The sequence below is a fragment of the Oncorhynchus nerka genome, linkage group LG1, assembly GCF_034236695.1.
Source record: "Oncorhynchus nerka isolate Pitt River linkage group LG1, Oner_Uvic_2.0, whole genome shotgun sequence".
Taxonomy (NCBI): domain Eukaryota; kingdom Metazoa; phylum Chordata; class Actinopteri; order Salmoniformes; family Salmonidae; genus Oncorhynchus; species Oncorhynchus nerka.
The window spans coordinates 27,059,976-27,084,744 of NC_088396.1; the positions used below are offsets into that span (position 1 = coordinate 27,059,976).

The 24,769-nt window shown below is 43.1% G+C and overlaps 1 protein-coding gene across 2 annotated transcripts in view; it reads right to left on the reverse strand.

The window, feature by feature from the left end:
- igsf3 (immunoglobulin superfamily, member 3) overlaps positions 1-7,853 on the reverse strand; it is a 105,393-nt gene extending 97,540 nt beyond the window's left edge. For both annotated transcript variants that reach the window (XM_029658280.2, XM_029658274.2), the window contains exon 1: positions 6,723-7,853. In XM_029658280.2, coding sequence (XP_029514140.2) covers positions 6,723-6,762 — 40 coding nt within the window. In that variant the 5' untranslated portion in view covers positions 6,763-7,853. The remainder of the gene's footprint in view (positions 1-6,722) is intronic.
- Positions 7,854-24,769: the final 16,916 nt, after the last annotated feature.

The following is a 24,769-nucleotide window of genomic DNA, read 5'->3' on the forward strand; positions in this document are numbered from 1 at the left end:
TCAGTAGACAGTCAGTAGACAGTCAGTAGACAGTCACACAGCAGAGTAGTCCAGCAGCACAGCCTCTGTGTAATTTACCCACCATCACACACCAGTTAAAAGACTGGCCGGCAGAGCACTGTGATGACTGACCACCAGCCCTTACCACTGACTAATAGAGAGGGAGGAGGGGAAAGAGGGAATAGACAGGAGATGGAGCGAGAGGAGGAGAGAGGGAAAATGAGAAAGAAAGAGCGAAAGGAGATAAAATATAAAAGGCAGAAAGAGAAATGGCTGGAAAGAGACTGAGGGGAAAAAGGCATGTGTGTTTCAACTCAGTAATTTCTGTCCCTTAAGCAATCCTCAGTACTTCCCTCCCCCTGCTTCTCGCAGGTCAAAATTAGCCCTGCAGCCACCAACGAGACCAGGCTGAGAGAGATAGACCAGACCATCATGTCTGCTATTACCTCATCTCAACATGGGGGCGCAGAGAGGGAAAGGGGGGGGGGGCAGACGGGTATAGAGAGGGGGAGAAAGGCTCAGAAGGTGAGTTTTGTTAAGCAGTTGTGTAGTGGCTAAGTTCCAACCTCTGAGCAAGAACAGAGACCGCAGCCTGAGTGTACAAAGAACATCAAGCACTGCTCAGTCAGTCAGTCATACACTTGCAGAGGCAGGGCTGGCTCATTCTTACACTTTGGGGAGTCTCCTCTCATGTTAGTGCAGTGTCATGTAAGGTCCTGGTCTCTTCATGTCAACTAGCTCTAATTCATGGCCCTCCTGGGCCACCATGCACATGACCCCATCTGTGTGCCGCCCATCACAGCTGCTCAGACCAGGCCGAGAACACCAGGGGGAACCTCTCTGAGTGTCTCTACCCATCCCAACCCATAATTCATTCATGAGGTTGATGGTGGGGAAGGCTAAAGTCGCCCAGCTCCTCACTCGCCTCTGTCCATAATGGACATGGTTAAAAATTTAGTGTTTGTGACCAACTCACTCATCCATATAATAAATCTACTGTAGCACACAGACAGTGTCTCACACACAGAGACCGTACTCTGCCCCCTGTCCTGTCCTATCTGAAGTGTCCCCCTCTGCCCCCTCCCACAGTCCATTAACTCCATATAGCCACCTGCTTCCCTGTGCAAAAGCCCCCCCCCCCCTCTCTGCTCCCCAGGGCCCTAAACCCTATCAGACCAGCCAACAACATGACAAAGAGATGGACATAGAACTATCCCCATACATTCACAAACACAGAACATCAACAACAAAAACAGTTTAAGGTTTTACAAACACCTTTCCTTTAAATGAGACACACACATCTGCAATCCAGGAGTGCACACACTCATCACACGTGTACGTACAAACTCCAGACAGCTGCTGAAGTTAATGTAACACTATAAATCCAACTTTCAGTCTTCTATAATTATCCAAACCCACACGTTAATAGCTCTGTGTGACAGCTTGCTCTCCATCGCTACCTTTTTGTGTATTAAGCCCCAGATTGGAAAGGAAACTAATTAACTAATAATTAGACTCTTCAAACAGACTTCTCTACCATTGTCTGTCAGTTTGGCATTCAGGGTGCGAGTGAAGCAAAGCCACACACACGTACAAGCTCGTACACAAAGACAGTCTCTCACACACCGTTTCTCTCAGTCTCTCTCACCAACACACACACAGTGTTTCCCTCTTGAGTTACAGGGATTTGATTTGAGAATCAGATCAGATGCCTCCAACGTCCCTGTGGGTTGTCTTAGCTCAGACCCATGCTGACTGTATCCTATTCACCTTTTGTTTTCAATCTAAAAAACAGCCATGGTTTTGTGTGTGTGTGTGTGTGTGTCAGTCTGTGGATGTGCTGTGCAGCAGGGGAGCTGTCTCCATAGTAACCCTGCGTGTCATGCGCATCCCACTGAGGCTGTGTTTGGGTAGAGAATCCAGCGAGGATTCTGGGTATGTAAACCTAAGTATTGTGGGTGGATCTGGAGGAGTGGAATCTGGGCTACCCTATTATCTAACAGAGCTCTGAGTAGAAGTTGCACCTAGGCACATATCTAATATCAGCTTACCCCCTATAAATCCTAACAATTAGGCAGAACTGATTTTGGACCAGTGTCTAGGGGACAACCTCATCCTACTCACCCTTTAAACCAGGGAGAGGAGAAGGGGCGGCAGGTAGCCTAGTGGTTAGAGCGTTCGACTTGTAACCGAAAGGTTGCAAGATTGAATCCCTGCTCTGACAAGGCAAAAGTCTGTCGTTCTGCCGCTGAACAAGGCAGTTAACCCACCGTTCCTAGACTGTCATTGTAAATAATAATTTGTTCTTAAGTGACTTGCCTAGTTAAATAAAGGTAAAGATAAATAAATAAATAAAAATGTAAAAGGGAGGTTTTCAAAGGGGATGGTAGTTTATGGTGGTATTTAAAGTGAAGAGGGGATGTCAAGGAATGAACCCCCCAAACCCAACAGACCAGTTAAACTGCCTTTTATCTTATCTGAGAGAAGGTTCCTCAGACATAAAGACACAAAAACACACACAAAAAAATGTGCCCTAAATGATTTAGGCCTGCAATCACAACTGTAAAATCATCAACAGCTATCAGAACTCTGGTGATCAGCTCTGAGGTCAAAGAGATCATGACCTCCAACAGGATGTGCTGCTATACAGAGTTCACCACGAGAGAAAGAAACAATGCAGACACTACAGAGTTACTCCATCCAGACACAAACCAGATGCTGCAGACAGGCACCGGATTCATTTAAGCAGGAAGGAGATTAAAATTAAGCAGGCCATTTTCCCATTTATCTTTAATGTCCAGAGAATGTATCCTAAACTATGTTGAGAGAGCAGCACCAAGTTTTTACTGAGTGTAACAGTAGGTCGCAGTGTTTTAGTAAAATTGACTTAAAACCCTCCAGTGTGAGAGGAGTGTGTGTTGCGGCAGTAGTTAGCAGCAGTGACAGTTAGGTGGGAATGTCCCCACCTTTGTGTTAACTCAGCATTACAGGGTCCACTCTAGCCCCGAGGGCAACTGTAAAACTGACTCCTGCTCTGGCTGCGTGAGCACACACTGTTCTCTAAAGACTTACCATCAAAGGAAACAAACTACCCAAGTACTTACGGAGGCAGGACTGGGTGTGATGTCCAGACTCATTTTATCTTTCTGGTCTACTGATCCTTCACCAATCAAAAAGTTGTGCTCTCTCTCAGCCCGAAGCAGACAACAACCTATCAATGACTTGTATCTCTGAATATTCTTGAGGAGTTGAAAGAGAAGCAGGTGGGGTAGAGTAAGTGAATGAAGTTTGTAGTGGTTTTGCTGTTGTCAGGTAAACAAGCCAGATAGAGGGAAACAATGTGATGAAGTATCATGATGTTATGGGTACACTACACACACACTTTCAGAACACACAAACAAACACACACACAGAAAAGCCTTCAGATTTACATTGGATAAAAGTAGAGACTACAAAATGGTATGTAATACAATGTAGTTGAGGAACAATGGGAAAGTAATTCTGCTTTGAAAGTTGATACACTTGTAACCTCACTTTTGAAAAAATGGTCCTTGAATGTTTTGGTACACCTACTGGAGAGCTCTTCTTATCTACACTTATTCAGCATAGTTAACACCCTCATAAGCCTTAGCCCCACCCACACATTAAGGATTCACACGTGAGGCCATGTGCTAAACAGAGTTAGTAAGTTAGTGTCGTAAACAACATAAGATTTCTAAACTAAAAGTGGTTTAAGTAGTAGCCTTCAATAAGGAAAAACTCCAGATTTGTTTTATCGACACCTATATTCTAATCAAAGTTTGTCACATGCACAGGATACATAAGATGTAAATGCTACAGTTAAATGTTTACTTGCATTTTTGCACAGTAGCAATATCAAAAATAGAATGTTTCCAGATTAATATTTATAATTATTAGATGATTTTTACCCACACCTGGTTAACTTGATGGGTCATGTAATCATCTGATGAAGTGGAGTCATTTGTTTAGACATGTAGCTAGCAAGCTAAACAATTAACCTAATGGTGCTTTCAAAACAACTGGGAACTTGGAATAATACAAGGTCAAATCATGATATCAGTGATATTCAGGTCATAAAGTTGGGGCTCTAGAAAGAGGCCCGCGTTCCCGAGTTGGAATTCCGAGTTGGATGACCGTTCGAAACGAGTTCCCAGTTGTCATGTTTGCACTGAAGTCTGCGATTTCCCAGTTGTTTAGAACACAGCAATAATCCCAACCCATACTACTATCAATACAAACTGATTGTCATAGCTAGCCACCATGCATGAATCTGCAGGTAGCTAAAGATAGCGAACTAACATTGAACCTAGTTGGTTAACTAACATTAGGCTGTAACTAGCAATGCAAATGGATTTCTGAGATATGAATAATATTACCACACAGATCATACACATAACATTAGCTAGCAAGCCAGCCAACTAACACTAACACTTTAACTGCCAATGAAAATTACTTTGACAAAATTACAAATATATAATATCTGAAAATGCTAGCTAGACTATCTTACATTTCCCTCTCTGTCACGGTTGCCCTCTCCATAGCCATCATCCATTTCTAAACTCGGTCCACTTCTTCTGTGACAACAACACTGTTGGCTTCCCCGTCACTGTCATCAGAAGACTCTACAATGTCTGGTTCAATTAAAATGTTTTTACCTAAAATCAGGGATTTCCTCATTGTCGGATTCATTTTCAGAGTCAGAGAGAGTCAGCATGGCATGACTGTCTTCCAGAAAGTAGAGAGGAGGAGCAACACTTGTGCAGTTCTTCATTATACGTTTTTTAAAGCCTACATACTAAGCAGCTCATGTTATAGACAGAAGCATGCTACATGGCAGACCAATCCGAACTCATGTCTCGGCATGTCCAGCCCATCCATTATGTCAGCCAATCCTGAGCGATTGCATTATGAGCACTGTCTAGACATGCTTGCTCTGTATGTATACATAGGCACTCACACATAGATACACAAACCCAGGTCATCTGCTGGCCAAACAGCTGGAAGATATGTTAGAAGCCTAAAGCATGTCATATACCACCAATAATTTAGTTTTAGCATCAGAGTAACATCCACAAAGACATGACAGATCCACTCAAACTCACAGCAATGTTTAAACAGTGCTGACTCTTCCTTGACCAAGAGGTGAAATTCCTCTCATTCTAAAAGTGTGTGTGGGTGTGTGTTTGTGACACACAGCTGTCATTCTGTGGGGAGCATTGGATAGACAGAAGGAAACACCATTTAGACTGGCCTTCCATTAACAATATTGACAAAGTTGAGTGAATTCAATGCCAGTTAAATTAATAACTGACAGCAATTAGGATACTGCACTAGCAGGGACGAGTCAGCTAGACTTACATTTGCATGTTAGACTGCCTCATAACTATTGGTTTCCATGAGACTCAACTGGTGTATTTAAACTACACAGAGAAACTGGCTTCAGATACAGAGGCTTTGGCAGCAAACAGGCATAGAGAGCCTATACTAACTATTCTGCAGTCAGTTGAGCCAGTATAGACAACTGAAGCATCTCTCCATTACGGTTTAACCAACCAGCCTCCTGCTGAACAACCCATTACACTTTCTATTAGTTATATAAACCAGAACGGTTCAGGGATTCAGATCTCTCTCTCTCTCTCTGCCACAACTACAGGGTAATACATGCAACATATATACATTACCACCATGTGTAAGAGCTTTCTGTAAAGTTTAAAATTAGACAGTCAACATATTGTACTCTGTTTTTCTGCTATCCATCTCTATAGGAAAACCAAAGCATTTCTATGATGTATTGTATTTCATTCTACATATTCAAATTGATCAATCAATCAATATCTCCTACATGAAGTTGACCAGCTGAAAGGGTAAGTGAACTAACAAGAAGACTGTTAATCTAACCCAATGGCAGGGATCCATCCCTCCACAGCAATAACATGCCTCCCATCCAGGAACAGAGCAGCCATCTGGTGTGTGTACTGTGTAGGCTATGCTATATGTGTCAGTGAAAGTGTGTGTAATGTGCATGACGGAGAGAGAATAGCTGAGTGTCCCAGGGTGCTATATAAAGTGAAAATGTAAGGTGTCTGTGTGTATTGACTACAGGCACTAATACGGGGATGTGGTCACTGTTGTCCAACTCATCCAGGGAAAGAGGAGCTTGAGTCTGAGGGGGTTAATCTGAGATTTACATCCAAATATCACATGAACCTAGTTCTCCCCCCCCCCCTCCACACACACTATGATAGAAAAACAAGAACTTGTTCACAGCTATAATAGAGCTGTGAAACACAAACAGATAAACACGCAGACACAGCTGTCCAAAGGTAAGTGAGTAGTGAGCAATGGATTTATATACATCATTGGTAGTGACTAAGACAATGCCCCCTCCCTAGACCAGTGACTCCTACTGAGGTGGCATTGGCAAACACACACTCTCACACCTACATACACTCAGAGTTTGGATTTGTCATCCAGGTGTGTCGTCATGCAGATGTCTTGGCATGCAGGTGTGCTATGACTCAGGTGTCGAACGGTTCTTCTGAATTAAATAGACTCGCACATTGATCGTTTTTTGAAAGTGCATGGTAACACTTGAATAACATTCGGGGTTCTTATTTGTTCTCTCATGTAATTAAATAGAGAAAAAAAATAGAAAGATGACAGTGTGTCCAATCTAAGCAATAGGTACAGGCGTGACTTACCAAGCAGCGCACACGCAGTAAGGAGCGTGCGGATGCCCATTGTCTTCCGTCTTTCTCTCCCCTCAGACACCGTTCCTATAATCCGTTTAGCGAGGCAAAACTTGGGTCTGTTTTGAGGCAGAAATTTTGGGATCTATGGCAGACCACCTGTGCGGGCGACGGACGGGTAGGTCTGGTGCCCACCGGGATCGAACCTGGTGGGTTGACTTGAGACTGAGATCCGCTATAGCGAAGTCGCCTACTGCCTGTGGGATACCCTCACCTATCTCCCGTATCCTGCTCTGAAATGCGGGGCTTGGTAGACTCGGGTGTCGTTTCTCTGTATCACCTTCGTCAATGACGATATGCACCCATAAAAGACGCGTACCCTGAACCCTCTTCCTTTCCTACGCATCCGACAGAGACTGCGGCGGCCCTTCGCTGTAGAATGACAAACCACCTCAGCAGGGGAAGTCCAGCGTGTGTGGATGTCTTGCTTTGTTAGTGCGCTATTTAGAATTTTGCCAACATCAAGATTTTTTCGGATCAATATGTAAAATAGATACGTAAAGTCCTTCTGCTGAGAATGTACATAAAATACTTAATTTCAGTGGGCGTCCTCTTCCTCCGGGGAGATAGCGCTATCCAAACGCACGCGTTCAGTAAAATCAATCTCCTTTCACTGCTTCGCTACAACAACAAAAAAAATAATCGGAGTCGATGGGCGGGCGCTCTGGCGGCAGAACATAATATAATATTAACGTGCCATAGGATGGACTTCCGAGCGTATTCGTCAATGGACCGAACCCACCGCAAATGAACCACAGTAGCCTATTTTTTTTATTTGAATTGTTTATAAAAGTATCCGAAACGTCTTTTATCGTTGATCAGATAATTGCGTGTTGTTCATAGCCTACACAAAGCGTTGTTCGGGCACAAATATATTGATAAACCCACACCGCGAGAATAACCTCACGTTTCTGATCAGTAACTTAGTCAAAAGGTTCAGTTGCTGTTCTTCAACGGCTTCGAGTCAAGTCCTTCTTCTGCAAATTCAGTTTAAAATCAATCTTTTTTTACTATTCCCTAGGTGTATTCCTTGTATGTCATTTCCTGGTTGGAAGAAATTCCCTTTGAGCGCTGTAATCTCGTATTCCCTGTCATTTGAAAGACTAACTAGCATGCCACACAATCCCTCCCCCAAGCAGAAACCACGCCCCATGGGCTACTTTCTACAATTCACCCAGTAAGGACTGACATCGACGCACTCCAATTGGCCAAAAGGCGTGACTAAACGATTATTTTTTACAATTTACAAATGTATTCACATGCAGTAAATCGGATAGCGCATACACTTGGTATGGGCATGGGATATTACATGCCCCTTTTTATTGAATGAAATGTTAGGTCTTGAATTTTATGATACCAATAATAAAAGTCTTGAGATTTATTTAACAGCATGTGTTTTTGCTTTTCAATTTCTCTCCAAAATATACAGGGCCATAGATGAATCCTATGAGCTGAGAATAAACACAAAGCCTTGTGAATCCTATAAGCAGTTTACAACATATATGGGCTTCAGCACTTCAGCTAGAGCTAACTTGAAATCAAGAGGGCTGCCCAAATATTTTTTTGGCATGGTATACCTGAGCACTGTTTGGCAGTGTTTACACTATAAATAAACCATGCTGAAAATAGGGCTGAATATCCCTATTGAAAACACTCCAGTATATCAGCCTAACCCTAGGACTTGTCTTAAAAATAAATTGTGGTGTAGATGTAAACGATAGACAGCTTTGAGTAGTAATCTCTGTGTTTTTAAAGGAGAAAAACAAAGGATTTAGTGGATGGCTGTCAACCCATAACAATTCAGTCACAGATTAGATAGTGATGTGATGGAATGTAGGCTACTCCTGCCATAGGGCCAAGTCCTTATAATGTCTTCCACCCAATATATCCAAAACTCTACAGTGGAGCGAAATATAATGAAATGCGGTGTGGTGGAAACCTAATTGCAATATTTCCTGGGGTGTCTTCTCTTTTTGAGTGAATTGTAGTTACCACCCATGAGAGTATTTGTTAGTGACACAGACATGGTTGTTGAATTATTCCCTTTAAAAAAGGATGTGGTGTTCAACATATGAGTTGCTAGGCAAATGTTATCAAACTATGAAAATATACAACATACATTGTGATGCCTTCAGAAAGTATTCACACCCCTTGACATTTTCCACATTTTGTTGTGTTACAGCCTGAATTTAAAATGGATTAAATTGACATTTTTGGATGCTAGCATACACACGATACCCCATAACGTCAAAGTTGAATTATGTTTTTAGAAAGTTTTACAAATGAAATACAATTGAAAAGCTGAAACGTCTTGAGTCAATACGTATTCAACTCCTTTAATATGTAAAGCCTACAGTGCATTTGGAAAGTATTCAGACCCCTTCCCTTTAACCACATTTTGTTATGTTACAGAAATACCTTGTTTACATCGGTATTCAACCCCTTTAATATGTCAAGCCTACAGTGCATTTGGAAAGTATTCAGACCCCTTCCCTTTAACCACATTTTGTTATGTTACAGAAATACCTTGTTTACATCAGTATTCAAACCCTTTGCTATGAGACTCGAAATTGAGCTCAGGTGCACCCTGTTTCCATTGATCATCCCTGAGATGTTTCTACCTGCATTAAAGGTCCCCACAAACACAGTGGCCTGTTTTTGCTTTATCATTATGGGATATTGTGTGTAGATTGATGAAGGGAAAAACTATTTAATCCATTTAAGAATACGGCTGTAACGTAACAAAATGTGGAAAGAGTCAAGGGGTCTGAATACTTTCCGAATGCACTGTAAAAAAAAAGTTCATCAGTAAAAATGTGCTTAACAAGTCACATAATAAGTTGCATGGACTATGTGTGCAATAATAGTGTTAAACATTATTTTTGAATGACTACCTCATCTCTGTACCGCACACATTTAATCTGTAAGGTCTCTCAGTCGAGCAGTGAATTCCAAACAAAGACTCAACCACAAAGACCAGGGAGGTTTTCCAATGCCTCACAAAGAAGAGCACCTATTGGTAGATGCGTAAAAAAAAGCAGACATTGAATAACCGTTTGAGCATGGTGAAGTTATTAATTACACTTTGGATGGTGTACTAATACACCCAGTCACTACAAAGATACAGGTGTCCTTCCTAACTCAGTTAGGAAGGAAACTGCTCAGGCATTTCACCATGAGGCCAATGGTAGCTTTAAAACCATTACAGTTTAATGGCTGTGATAGGAGAAAACTGAGGATGGATCAACAACATTGTAGTTACTCCACAATACTAACCTAATTGGCAGAGTGAAAAGAAGGAAGCCTGTACAGAATACAAATTTTGCAAAACATGCATCCAAGGCACTAAAGTAATACTTAATGTTGCAAAGAAATTTACTTTTTGTTCCGAATACAAAGTGGCAAGTCCAATACAACACGTTACTGAGTACCACTCCCATATGTTCAAGCATAGGGGTGGATGCATCATGTTATGGGTATGCTTTTAATCGTTAAGGATTGGGGAGTTTTTCAAGGATAAAAAATGTAAAAATACTCCCCAGTCCTTAACGTCTTTTTTTGTATATATTTCAATTTTATTTTCAATCTCTTCTCCATTTTAGTTCAATTATACCTTCCGGTAACCTGCCTCACCCAATGTGATACGGAACCACTATTATATGTCCTTTTTAGACCTTATAGCAAGAAACACAGCCATCAGAAGCTAACCAGCTAATTAGGTACAAGCTATTTAGTCATTGTTAGCCACTGCTAGCAGCCTTTACCTTCTGCACAGGTACCAGCCCTTTTTTTAAATACATATATATTTTTTGCCTGGATAATACGCACCAGCCTACCAGTAACGGACTGTCTCTCCACTACAACACCGGATTCCTGCCGCAATCCCTGGACCATTCTCCTGATCTTCACAGCTAGCTAGCACCCACCGAGTTACCCAGTACCCGAAGCTATCCCTGAGGCCCACCTCCCGGCCTACTCAGTTGTTCACCCGGACTCCACCCAAACACGGCTAGAACACACTACTCCACCGGATCCTTGCCGTAAGCTCTGGACCTTGGCACCGGATCACCGCTGCTACTGAGTGGCTATAGTGGCTAACGCCTCTGCCCCGAAGCTAGCACCAGTTAGCCGTGAGCCATGCGCATCTCCCGGATAGAAAACTAAATTACTACCACTCAATACCTCTTTTGCCACCTGGCTTGGATCCTTAGTCGACACGGCGCCCCGCCGCACCACCTCGACAGGTCTGCCGACGAATACTCCATCCACTGTGCCTTCAAACGGCCTCCGTCGGAGCAGACGCTTCTACTAGCTCCGGCCCAGCCGCGAACTCATCGCCATTTTACCTGTTGTTGTTTTAGCTGATTAGCTGTTGTTGTTGTTGTCTTAGCTAGCACTCCAAATCAACACCTGTGATTACTTTATGCCTCGCTGTATGTCTCTCTCATATATCAATATGCCTTGTATTCTGTTGTTTAGGTTAGTTATCATTGTTTTAGTTTACAATGGAGCCCCTAGTTCCACTCATTATACCTCTGATACCTCCTTTGTCCCACCTCCCACACATGCGGTGACCTCACCCATTATAACCAGCTTATCCAGAGATACAATCTCTCTTATCATCACTCAGTGCCTGGGCTTACCCCCGCTGTACCCGCACCCCACCATACCGCTGTCTGCACATTATGCCCTGAATATATTCTACCACGCCCAGAAATCTGCTCCTTTTATTCTTTGTCCCCAACTCTCTAGGTGACCAGTTTTGATAGCCTTTAGCCGTACCCTCATCCTACTCTTCCTCTGTTCCTTGGGTGATGTGGAGGTAAACCCAGGCCCCGCGTGTCCCCAGGCACCCTCATTTGTTGACTTCTGTGATCGAAAAAAAACTTGGTTTCATGCATGTCAACATCAGAAGCCTCCTCCCTAAGTTTGTTTAACTCACTGCTTTAGCACACTCCACCAGCCCTGATGTCCTTGCCGTGTCTGAATCCTTGCTTAGGAAGGCCACCAACAATTCTGAGATTTCCATACCCAGCTACAACATTTTCAATCAAGATAGAACTGCCAAAGGGGGAGGAGTTGCAATCTACTGCAGAGAGAGCCTGCAAAGTTCTGTCATACTTTCCAGGTCTATACCCAAACGGTTTGAACTTCTAATTTTAAAAATGAACCTCCCCAGAAGTAAGTCTCTCACTGTTGCCGCCTGCTATCGACCCCCCTTTTCTCCCAGCTGTGCTCTGGACACCATTTGTGAATTGATCGCCCTCCATCTAGCTTTAGAGTTCGTTCTGTTAGGTGACCTAAACTGGGATATGCTTAACACCCCGGCAGTCCTACAATCTAAGCTAGATGCCTTCAATCTCACACAAATCGTCAAGGTACCCACCAGGTACAAGCCTAAATCCGTAAACATGGGCACCTTCATAGACATTATCCTGACCAACTTGCCCTCCAAATACACCTCAATCAGGATCTCAGCGACCACTGCCTCTTTGCCTGTATCCGCTATGGGTCCGAGGTCAAACGACCAACCCTCATCACTGTCAAACAATCCCTAAAACACTTCTGCGAGCAGGCCTTTCTAATCGACCTGACCCGGGTATCCCAGAAGGATATTGACCTCATCCCGTCAGTCGAGGATGCCTGGTCATTCTTTAAAAGTAATTTCCTCACCATCTTAGATAAGCATGCCCCGTTCAAAAAATGCAGAACTAAGAACAGATATAGCCCTTGGTTCACTCCAGACCTGACTGCCCTTGACCAGCACAAAAACATCCTGCGGCGGACTGCCATAGCATCGAATAGTCCCCACGATATGCACCTGTTCAGGGAAGTCAGGAACCAATCCATGCAGTCCGTCAGGAAAGCGAACGCTTTTCGAGCAGAAATTCACATCCTGTAGCTCTAACACCAAAAGGTTTTTGGACACTGTAAAGTTCATGGAGAACAAGAGCACCTCCCCCGAGCTGCCCACTGCACTGAGGCTAGGTAACACGGTCAGCACTGATAAATCCATTATAATCGAAAATTTCAATAAGCATTTCTCAACGGCTGGCCATGCCTTCCTCCTGGCTACTCCAACCCCAGCCAACAGCTCCAAAACCTGGACCAGTACAAATTGGCTGGGCTAGACAATCTGGACACTCTCTTTCTAAAACTGTCTGCCGCCATTGTTGCAACCCCTATTACCAGCCTGTTCAACCTCTCTTTTGTATCGTCCGAGATCCCAAAAGATTGGAAAGCTGCCGTGGTCATCCCCCTCTTCAAATGGGGTGACACACTAGACCCAAACTGTTACAGAACTATATATCCATCCTGCCCTGCCTTTCCAAAGTCTTCGAAAGCCAAGTTAATAAACAGATCACTGACCATTTCGAATCCCACCGTACCTTCTCCGCTGTGCAATCTGGCTTCCGAGCCGGTCACGGGTGCACCTAAGCCGCACTCAAGGTACTAAACGATATCATAACCGCCATCGATAAAAGACAGTACTGGGCAGCCGTCTTCATCGACCTGGCCAAGGCTTTCCACTCTGTCAATCACCGTATTCTTATTCTTATCCTAGCCTGGTTCACTAACTACTTTGCAGACAGAGTTCAGTGTGTCAAATCGGAGGGTATGTTGTCCGGACCTCTGGCAGTCTCTATGGGTGTACCACAGGGTTAAATTCTCGGGCCGACTATTTTCTCTGTATATATCAATGATGTCGCTCTTGCTGCGGGCGATTCCCTGATCCACCTCTACGCAGACGACACTATTCTGTATACTTCTGGCCCTTCCTTGGACACTGTGCTAACTAACCTCCAAACAAGCTTCAATGCCATACAACACTCCTTCCGTGGCCTCCAACTGCTCTTAAACGCTAGTAAAACCAAATGCATGCTTTTCAACCGTTCGCTGCCTGCAACCGCCCGCCCGATTAGCATCACCACCCTGGACGTTGCGACCAAGAATATGTGGACAACTATAAATACCTAGGTGTCTGGCTAGACCTGTAAACTCTCCTTCCAGACTCATATTAAACATCTCCAATCCAAAATCAAATCTAGAATTGGCTTTCTATTTCGCAACAAAACCTCCTTTACTCACGCCGCCAAACCCTAGTAAAACTGACTATCCTACCGATCCTCGACTTCGGCGATGTCATCTACAAAATAGCTTCCAACACTCTACTCAGCAAACTGGATGCAGTCTATCAGGGTGCCATCCGCTTTGTTACCAAATCACCTTATACCACCCACCACTGCGACCTGTATGCTCTAGTCTACTGGCCCTCGCTCCTGACTAGGGGCGGCAGGGTAGCCTAGTGGTTAGAGCGTAGGACTAGTAACCGGAATGTTGCAAGTTCAAACCCCTGAGTTTACAAGGTATATCTGTTGCTCTGCCCCTGAACAGGCAGTTAACCCACTGTTCCTAGGCCATTATTGAAAATAAGAATTTGTTCTTAATTTACTGACTTGCCTAGTTAAATAAAGGTGAAATAAAAAAAACAGAATACAGCTTTTGCACAGGCAAAATCATAGAGGAAAACCTGGTTTATTCTGCTTTCCACCAGACATTGGGAGTATAATTCAACTTTCAGCAGGACAATAAAATACAAGGCAAAATCTACACTGGAGTTACTTACCAAGAAGACAGTGAATGTTCCTGAGTGGCTGAGTTACAGTTTTAACTTGAAAATCTTTGGCAAGACCTGAAAATGGTTGTCAACAACCAATTTGACAGAGCTTGTAGAATTTTATAAAGAATAATGGGAAAATATTGCACAATCCTGGTGTGGAACACCAGACTTACCCTGAAAAACTTACACCAAAGGTGCTTCTACAAAGTATTGACTTAAGGATGTGAACACTTAAGAAAATTTGATATTTCTGTATTTCATTTGCAATACATTTGCAAACATTTCTAAAATCATGTTTTCACTTTGTCATTATGGGGTATTGTTTGTAGATCGGTGAGAGAAATTCAGGCTGTAACACAACAAAAGTCAAGGGTGTATGAATACTTTCTGAAGGCACTGTATATCATAAGTCCTTACTTTGATGGCCTAGTTTTATCTTAATTCAATAGTGTTAGGAAACTCCTGGTTTACAGGCCACATCAGGGCTACAAGCCACATTATGCTGGCTTGCAAAGTGATGTTTAATTCTTATTGGAATCAAGACCAACAATTGGTATTCTTATTCATCCACAACATTCATAATGACATTCAGGATCATGGAAATTGATAAAGGACTACCTAAACCATTTAAACTGGAACAACCATTTCAGTAATGGGCTCAATAAATCTAACTAACTGATTGGATTAGTTTAGAGAAATGTGTTATTTATCTTTGTGTAGCATAAGATTAATCAATGTACATGCAAAACACAGATATTAAAAACAATTGTAAAAAATCAACATGCAGTAGAGCATGCTGGGAAATATGATAATGATGACTGTGGTTTTGATGGGACTGTTTTCACACTCCACAGTGTAAAACAATACCTCTGGTTATTAATACCAACACTGGGAGTTATTTTACACCACTGAGTGTTAATTTCACTCTTCCAGAGGGAATTTAACTCCTCAATCAACACTATAAATGTAACACTTAAAAATCAACACTGGCCAATTTGCTGTGTACATGTAGGCCTAGGTGTATACAAAGCAACTATGATCCAAGAATTACACATCCTACCTCATAAATAATGGTCTCTATAGTAATAATTTGTCTGTTTGTTATCCACTGTGTCCTGTATGTGCATCTATCTAGCATCAAAACTACACAGACTTGCAATTTAGAGACAGAGTATGTCTTTGACGTGTCATCAGATTTTGTGACCTGTGTCGTTAAAGGTGAGACCAGCGTTGACAGGCATAGGTGTCCTGATATGAGGTACTCTGATCAGAGAAATAGCAGTCTCCATGGAAACAGGGGAACTGCTAGATTCCCTACTGGTCTCATCTCATAATTTGGCATCCAGCTCTTGTATGACTGATGATGAGTATTCAGAACAGACTGTATTCCTTTAGATTAGTTCAATAGCAATCATTACAGTAATAGCATGAGTCCAGTCATTAGTAATTCCAATTTAGACTACATTGTTTTGATGTTTTGATCTTTTAATGAACTTGAATTGTATCCTCATGGTGAGCATGAACAAGGTTAGTTAGGGAGAAACCCTGTGCTGGTTTCGCTTTAGGGAGAGAAATTTGTTCACATATTTCTTCTGACGTTCACATATTTTCACAGTGCATCCAGAAAGTAAATAAATTATTCATTTGTTTTCTTTTGGTGCATCTCTCTCGGGCTTCTCATGAGTTTGCCAGTGTTACAGAGCAGGATGTGTGAGAGTAGTGTGTCTTCAGACACACACACAAACTAACGTGCACATGCACACCACAGGAGGCTGCTGAGGGGAGGACGGCTCATGATAATGGCTGGAATCAAGTGAATGGAGTGGTATGAAACACATGTAAGCCATGTGTTTGATGTATTTGATGCCATTCCATTTATTCCATTGCAGCCATTACAATGAGCCCCTCCTCCCAAATTAAGGTGCCACCAGCCACCTGTGACACACACACACATCATGTCCCTCTCCAACCTCACACACAAAGACAGGAACTAATTTTCACCCTTACAAGTCTTTAACGCCACTGGAACATTAACACACACCCCATACCTGAACATAGGTCTGTTATCTCACCATGAATACTGTCATCCGATTATTGGTGCCTCAGAGGCGTTGTAACTACTTCTGCATAGTCAGTGGTCTGACTGGACATGGGCTGCTCAGAGAGCCAGATCACTAGTATGTCCACTCACCATACACAAGGTTAAAGAAAAACCCATTACTCACAGCCCTGAGCACTCTGTCCTGTGGCATCACCATACCCTAGTCCCACACAAATATACAAAACAACACAAGCACAGTAAGATACTTCATTCTGACGAAGAGAGTGAATTCAATAAATGTCACAGTGATAGAGAGAAAGGGTGAGAAGGGAAGAGAGAGAAAAATAGATGAAGACATAATAGAAAAAGAGCTTAATATTTAATTGTTGAACTAAAGTTATGTTGTAGCTGGGAGTTAAGCTGAATTGAGCATGAGCTCCAGCGAGGCTTCGAGGGGAGGGGCTGTAATATACATCAGGCCTTCCCATTGACTGTACATGCAAAATTATTGTCTATTATGATTTGATGATATGATCTAATCGACACATATCTACGTATAATTACATGAACTGAATTACCAGTCAAAAGTTTGGACACACCTACTCATTCCAGGGTTTTCCTTTACTTTTACTATTTTCTACATTGTAAAATAATATTGAAGACATCAAAACTATGAAATAACACATATGGAATCATGTAGTAACCAAAAAGTGTTAAACAAATCTAAATATATTTTATATTTGAGATTCTTCATGAAACATCTTCATGAGGTAGTCACCTGGAATGCATTTCAATTAACAGGTGTGCCTTATTAAAAGTTAATTGGTGGAATTTATTTCCTTCTTAATGTGTTTGAGCCAATCACTCCATATTATGGCAAGAACAGCTCAAATAAGCAAGAGAAACGACAGTCAGTCATTACTTTAAGACATGAAGGTCAGTAAATCCTGAACACTTTTAGAACTTTGAAAGTTTCTTCAAGTGCAGTCGCAACAACCATCAAGCGCTATGATGTCTCTCTTGAGGTCCGCCACAGGAAAGGAAGACCCAGAGTTACCTCTGCTGCAGAAGATACGTTCATTGGAGTTACCAGCCTCAGAAATTACAGCCCGAATAAATGCTTCACAGGGTTCAAGTAACAGACATCTCAACATCAACTGTTCAAAGGAGACTGTGTGAATCAGGTCTTCATGGTCGAATTGCTGCAAAGAAACCACTACTAAAGGACACCAATAAGAAGAAGGGACTTGCTTGGGACAAGAAACACGAGCAATGGACATTAAACCGGTGGAAATCTGTCCTTTTGTCTGATGAGTCCAAATTTGCTTCCAACCGTATTGTCTTTGTGCGATGCAGAGTAGGTGAATGGATGATCCCCGCATGTGTGGTTCCCACATGAAGCATGGAGGAGGAGGTGTGATGCTGTGGGGGTGCTTTGCTGGTGACACTGTCAGCAATTCTTTTTTTTAAATTCAAGGCACACTTAACCAGCATGGCTACCACTGTCACGACTTCCGCCGAAGTTGGTCCCTCTTCTTGTTCGGGCGGTGTTCGGCGGTCGACGTCACCGACCTTCTAGCCATCGGTGATCAATTTTTCATGTTCTATTGGTTTTGTCTTGTCTTACATCACACCTGGTTTTAATCCCATCATTTACATGTTGTGTATTTAACCCTCTGTTTCCCCTCATGTCTTTGTTGGTAATTGTTTGATTGAATGTTTGTACAAGTTATGTGTTTGTGTGCGAAGGGTTTTGTACCCACTTTGATTATTTTATATATTTTGGTTTTTGGAGTTTTGTTAACTTTTATTAAATGACTACGTTTATACTAAGTCCGTTCTCCTGCGCCTGACTTCCCTGCCACCAATATGCACCCATTACAACCACAGCATTCTGCAGCGATACGCCATCCCATCTGGTTTGTGCTTAGTGGGACGAATATTGTTTTTCAACAGGACAATGACCCAACACACACCTCCAGGCTGTGTAAGGGTTATTTGACCCAGAACGAGAGTGATAGAGTGCTGCATCAGATGACCTGGTCTCGACAATCACCTGACCTCATCCCAATTGAGGTGGTTTGGGATTAGTTGGACCGCAGAGTGAAGGAAAAGCAGCCAACAACTGCTGAGCATATTTGAGAATTCCTTCAAGACTGATGGGAAAGCATTCCAGGTGAAGCTGTTTGAGAGAATGCCAAGAGTATGCAAAGCTGTCATGAAGGCAAAGGGTGGCCTCTTTGAAGAATCTCAAATATATTTTGATTTGTTTAACACTTTTTTCGTTACTACATGATTATTCTACAATGCAGAAAATAGTACAAATAAAGAAAAACCCTTGAATGAATACGTGTGTCCAAACTTTTGACTGGTACTGTAGATTTCACTATATATTCCCATTCCATCATGGCTAATCTGCCATAGACAAATATACAAAGGTATGACAGTTATATGATCCACTCTGTGCATATCTACAATGACATTTACATGAACTACATAATTTACACCATCTATTCCCATATCCTTATTGCTAATTCAGCCATAGATATAGAGATAGGCATGGCACTCAGATGGGAAAAGTAACGAGGCCTGTTTTTCTAATGAGCTCGATGTGGGAGTGAGTGAACATCTATGACAATTCATGTAGCCTCAGATACTGTACCAGAAGGAGAGTGATCTCTCCTGCCGACCGACATCGATGGTCACCAACAGCCAAGCTGCCCTCTTCATTTGGACAACGAAATAACAGAGCATTACGTTTCTCATGCCACCCTCTACACAGGGCCTGGTGATTATATGCTGCCTCAGATGATAACCTGTGATTAAACGCAGCTAAAGCTGGTCAAGTCAAGGATGTAATTTTCCTATTGTGTCAGATAGAGCCTGTCATAGTCAAGATGTTCTCACAGTATAGGTAAGAGGCAGAATGTTCTGTAGCCTTCTGTTGCATGGACGCTCGCAGGTGCGCACACACACACACACACACACACACACACACACACACACACACACACACACACACACACACACACACACACACACACACACACACACACACACACAAACATGTATGTGGAGCCTAGCAACTTGATTTAACATTGAATTACCCTACAAGCACATACAGCCGTACACTTACACACACACCCTCTAACACACACAGGTACGTACACACTCTTACACTGACACCCACACAGCTTGATTTAACATTGCGTTAGCCCGCCAGGAGCTCAAATCACTAAATTTTCCTGCAGATCAATTATTCATTAGAGAGGCTCTTAATGCAAAGTATTAATATATGACTGAGCATCACTTCTTTTAGACCTGCTATCAATCTCTCTACCCTTTCTCTCTCTTCCTTTCTCCTATATCTCTCAATCATTCAATCTCTCTACCCTTTCTCTCTCTTCCCCATCTCTTCCTTTCTCCTATATCTCTCAATCATTCAATCTCTCTACCCTTTCTCTCTCTTCCCCATCTCTTCCTTTCTCCTATATATCTCTCAATCATTCAATCTCTCTACCCTTTCTCTCTCTTCCCCATCTCTTCCTTTCTCCTATATCTCTCAATCATTCAATCTCTCTACCCTTTCTCTCTCTTCCCCATCTCTTCCTTTCTCCTATATCTCTCAATCATTCAATCTCTCTACCCTTTCTCTCTCTTCCCCATCTCTTCCTTTCTCCTATATCTCTCAATCATTCAATCTCTCTCCCTTTCAGTATTTATCCCTTTTTCCTCACATACAGTGCCTTCGGAAAGTATACAGACACCTTCACTTTTTCCACATTTTGTTACGTTACAGCCTTATTCTAAAATGGATTAAATAAATTCTCATCAATCTACACACAATACCCCCATAACGACAAAGCAAAAACAGAAATAGCAAAGGGTATTCCAACCCTTGGCTATTAGACTCGAAATCTCATAGCCATTATCTGGCACTCCCTTAGGATCCTCCTGTTTCCTTTGATCATACATGAGATGTTTTCACAACTTGCTTGAATGTATTGTAATGTTTTTAAAATTGTATAACTGCCTTAATTCTGCCGGACCCCAGGAAGAGTAGCTGCCTTGGCAGCAGCTAATGGGGATCCATAATAAATACAAATACAAAACCTGATCAAACATTTCTGGAGAGACCTGAAAATAGCTGTGCAGTGACGCTCCCCATCCAACATGACATTGCTTGAGAGGATCTACAGAGAAGAATTGGAGAAAGTCTCCAAATACAGGTGTACCAAATTTGTAGTGTCTTACCCAAGAAGACTCAAGAATGTAATCACTGCCAAAGGTGCTTCAACAAAGCACTGAGTAAAGGGTATACTTATGCAAATGTCTTTTTCATTTTTTTATTTGATTTACATTTGCAAAAATGTCTAATAACCAGTTTTTGCTCTGCCATTATGGGGTATTGTGTGTAGATTGATGAGGGAAAAAACTATTTAATCCATCTATGAATAATGCTGTAACATAACAAAATGTGGAAAAAGACTACTTTCCGAATGCAGTGTAAACACACACACACACACACACACACACACACACACACACACACACACACACACACACACACACACACACTCCCACCTGTGGTGGAGCATAGGCCCTATAAAGCTGTTATCACCTGGGTCTGGTTCAGTGGGGGGTCCACAGAGGAAGAAGGGGAGGACCATCCTCCTCAGTGAATTTCATAAAAATAAAAATAGTGAAACATTTTTTAAAAACATTTTTAGTTTAAACTATACTAAATATATTAATGTCACCAAAAAATTTGATTTAAACACACTGTTTTGCAATGAAGGTCTACAATAGCCTCACCAGTACTCTGTAGGGCAGTACCATGGTGTAGCCGGAGGACAGCTAGTTTCCATCCCCCCAAGGTACATTGAATTCAAGACAAAACCTTGGAGGCTCATGGTTCTCAACCCCTTCCATAGAATTACACTGTAATTATGACAACTTCCAGAGGACGTCCTTCAACCTATCAGAGCTCTTGCAAGCATGAACTGACACGTTTCCCACCCAATCAAAGGATCAGAGAATGACTCTGGTACTGAAAATATAAGCTAGCTAACACTGCAGTGCATAGTAGTTCACTCAAAGAGAGAGAAAGACAAGTTTTTGAACAAATTAATTTCTTTAAAAAATGAAGCAAGAGCAACAGAGAGAGAGACAGAGCTAGCTATATTTAGTTGTATTTTTTCACACTCAAACAGCTGTCTCAAACAGAGAGGGATGCAATGTGAGCTAGCTGGCTATGGCTATCCAACACTTGAACTCTTCTAAGTCAAGGTAAGCTTTACGTATTATTAATTTATTGCTGCCAGGCCCCGCCGGTGTAACTGCTAAACTGCTTGCTGACTGTACAGTGTACTGCATGATTGTAGTGGGTTTACTAGCGCGTTAGTTCTAGTAGCTCTGTTAACTATGATGTTAGCTAATATGGGGACAACGATGAACCCTGTGTGTAGCAGTTATGATATGAAGGTTTGGTTTGTAAAAGTTTTTTCGCCTGGTCACAGACAGCTGATGCACTGAAGTCCACAAATGAAGGGAAAAGGTGAGAGGAGGAGAGCAAGTAGATGCGAGAAGGAATTATACAACGAGCAGATCATGCTGTTTGTATGTGGCTGCTATCGACGTGAACAGTGTTTGTGTATGATCAGGGGTGTATTCATTCTGCCGATTCTTCTTAAACGGAAGCATTCGGAATGAAACGGGGATAAACATACCTGAATTCGTCCAATAGAAACTATTTTTTGCAACTGTTGGACAAATGATTACACCCTATATCAGCTAGATGCAGGCAAGAGTGTGGAAGGCGGTATTGAATGTGTGTCACCTCGATTATTACATTTTTCCTCGACCTGTGCACCTACTCTGTAAACTTTCATTCATAGGCTAGGTTGTAGCAACCTCATGAAGGGTACAGGGAAATTTTTAGTATCATGTAGTAGCCTAAACCTATCAATGTAACATTGAGCTGGTTGAATGGAATATGAATGACAGTCATCCAATGTGCTGTAGTAGAAATAACTCCATGCACACTTAAACGTCACTGACCGCCACTGGTCTGGCTAGTCCTGCTTACCCCCTTTGACTGGTCTAACAAATTAATGGACATCATTGCAGCAACTGGCAGATATTGCACCTACTCTTTGTCCCTCATCATCACAGTAATGAACAGAGACAGTTGTGTGCACTGTCTGTCAGTGATATTATTAGACACTAGGAAGAATACATTTTCCAGGAGCTTTATCAAACAGATGATATAGTTCACACTGGTTCATTGTCTCTCTCTCTCTCTCTCTCTCTCTCTCTCTCTCTCTCTCTCTCTCTCTCTCTCTGTCATTACCTTTCATTCTCTCTTTTTTCTTTCTGTCTCTCTACTTCTCAGGACTTGATTATGTGGGCGTCAACCTCTGTACAAACACAGCCGTCTGTTTCGACAACTTGATTGGAGTCCACCCGTGGTAAATTCAATTTATTGAACATGATTTGGAAAGGCATACACCTGTCTATATAAGGTCCCACAGTTGACATTGTATGTCAGAGCAAAAACCAAGCCATTTACATTTACATTTAAGTCATTTAGCAGACGCTCTTATCCAGAGCGACTTACAAATTGGTGCATTCACCTTATGACATCCAGTGGAGCAGCCACTTTACAATAGTGCATCTAAATCTTTTAAGGGGGGGTGAGAAAGATTACTTTATCCTATCCTAGGTATTCCTTAAAGAGGTGGGGTTTCAGGTGTCTCCGGAAGGTGGTGATTGACTCCGCTGTCCTGGCGTCGTAAGGGAGTTTGTTCCACCATTGGGGGGCCAGAGCAGCGAACAGTTTTGACTGGGCTGAGCGGGAACTGTACTTCCTCAGTGGTAGGGAGGCGAGCAGGCCAGAAGTGGATGAACACAGTGCCCTTGTTTGGGTGTAGGGCCTGATCAGAGCCTGGAGGTACTGAGGTGCCGTTCCCCTCACAACTCCGTAGGCAAGCACCATGGTCTTGTAGCGGATGCGAGCTTCAACTGGAAGCCAGTGGAGAGAGCGGAGAAGCGGGGTGACGTGAGAGAACTTGGGAAGGTTGAACACCAGACGGGCTGCGGCGTTCTGGATGAGTTGTAGGGGTTTAATGGCACAGGCAGGGAGCCCAGCCAACAGTGAGTTGCAGTAATCCAGACGGGAGATGACAAGTGCCTGGATTAGGACCTGCGCCGCTTCCTGTGTGAGGCAGGGTCGTACTCTGCGGATGTTGTAGAGCATGAACCTACAGGAACGGGCCACCGCCTTGATGGTAGTTGAGAACGACAGGGTGTTGTCCAGGATCACGCCAAGGTTCTTAGCGCTCTGGGATGAGGACACAGTGGAGTTGTCAACCGTGATGGCGAGATCATGGAACGGGCAGTCCTTCCCCGGGAGGAAGAGCAGCTCCGTCTTGCCGAGGTTCAGCTTGAGGTGGTGATCCGTCATCCACACTGATATGTCTGCCAGACATGCAGAGATGCGATTCGCCACCTGGTCATCAGAAGGGGGAAAGGAGAAGATTAATTGTGTGTCGTCTGCATAGCAATGATAGGAGAGACCATGTGAGGTTATGACAGAGCCAAGTGACTTGGTGTATAGCGAGAATAGGAGAGGGCCTAGAACAGAGCCCTGGGGGACACCAGTGGTGAGAGCACGTGGTGAGGAGACGGATTCTCGCCACGCCACCTGGTAGGAGCGACCTGTCAGGTAGGACGCAATCCAAGCGTGGGCCGCCCTGGAGATGCACAACTCGGAGAGGGTGGAGAGGAGGATCTGATGGTTCACAGTATCGAAGGCAGCCGATAGGTCTAGAAGGATGAGAGCAGAGGAGAGAGAGTTAGCTTTAGCAGTGCGGAGCGCCTCCGTGATACAGAGAAGAGCAGTCTCAGTTGAATGACTAGTCTTGAAACCTGACTGATTTGGATCAAGAAGGTCATTCTGAGAGAGATAGCGGGAGAGCTGGCCAAGGACGGCACGTTCAAGGGTTTTGGAGAGAAAAGAAAGAAGGGATACTGGTCTGTAGTTGTTGACATCGGAGGGATCGAGTGTAGGTTTTTTCAGAAGGGGTGCAACTCTCGCTCTCTTGAAGACGGAAGGGACGTAGCCAGCGGTCAGGGATGAGTTGATGAGCGAGGTGAGGTAAGGGAGAAGGTCTCCGGAAATGGTCTGGAGAAGAGAGGAGGGGATAGGGTCAAGCGGGCAGGTTGTTGGGCGGCCGGCCGTCACAAGACGCGAGATTTCATCTGGAGAGAGAGGGGAGAAAGAGGTCAGAGCACAGGGTAGGGCAGTGTGAGCAGAACCAGCGGTGTCGTTTGACT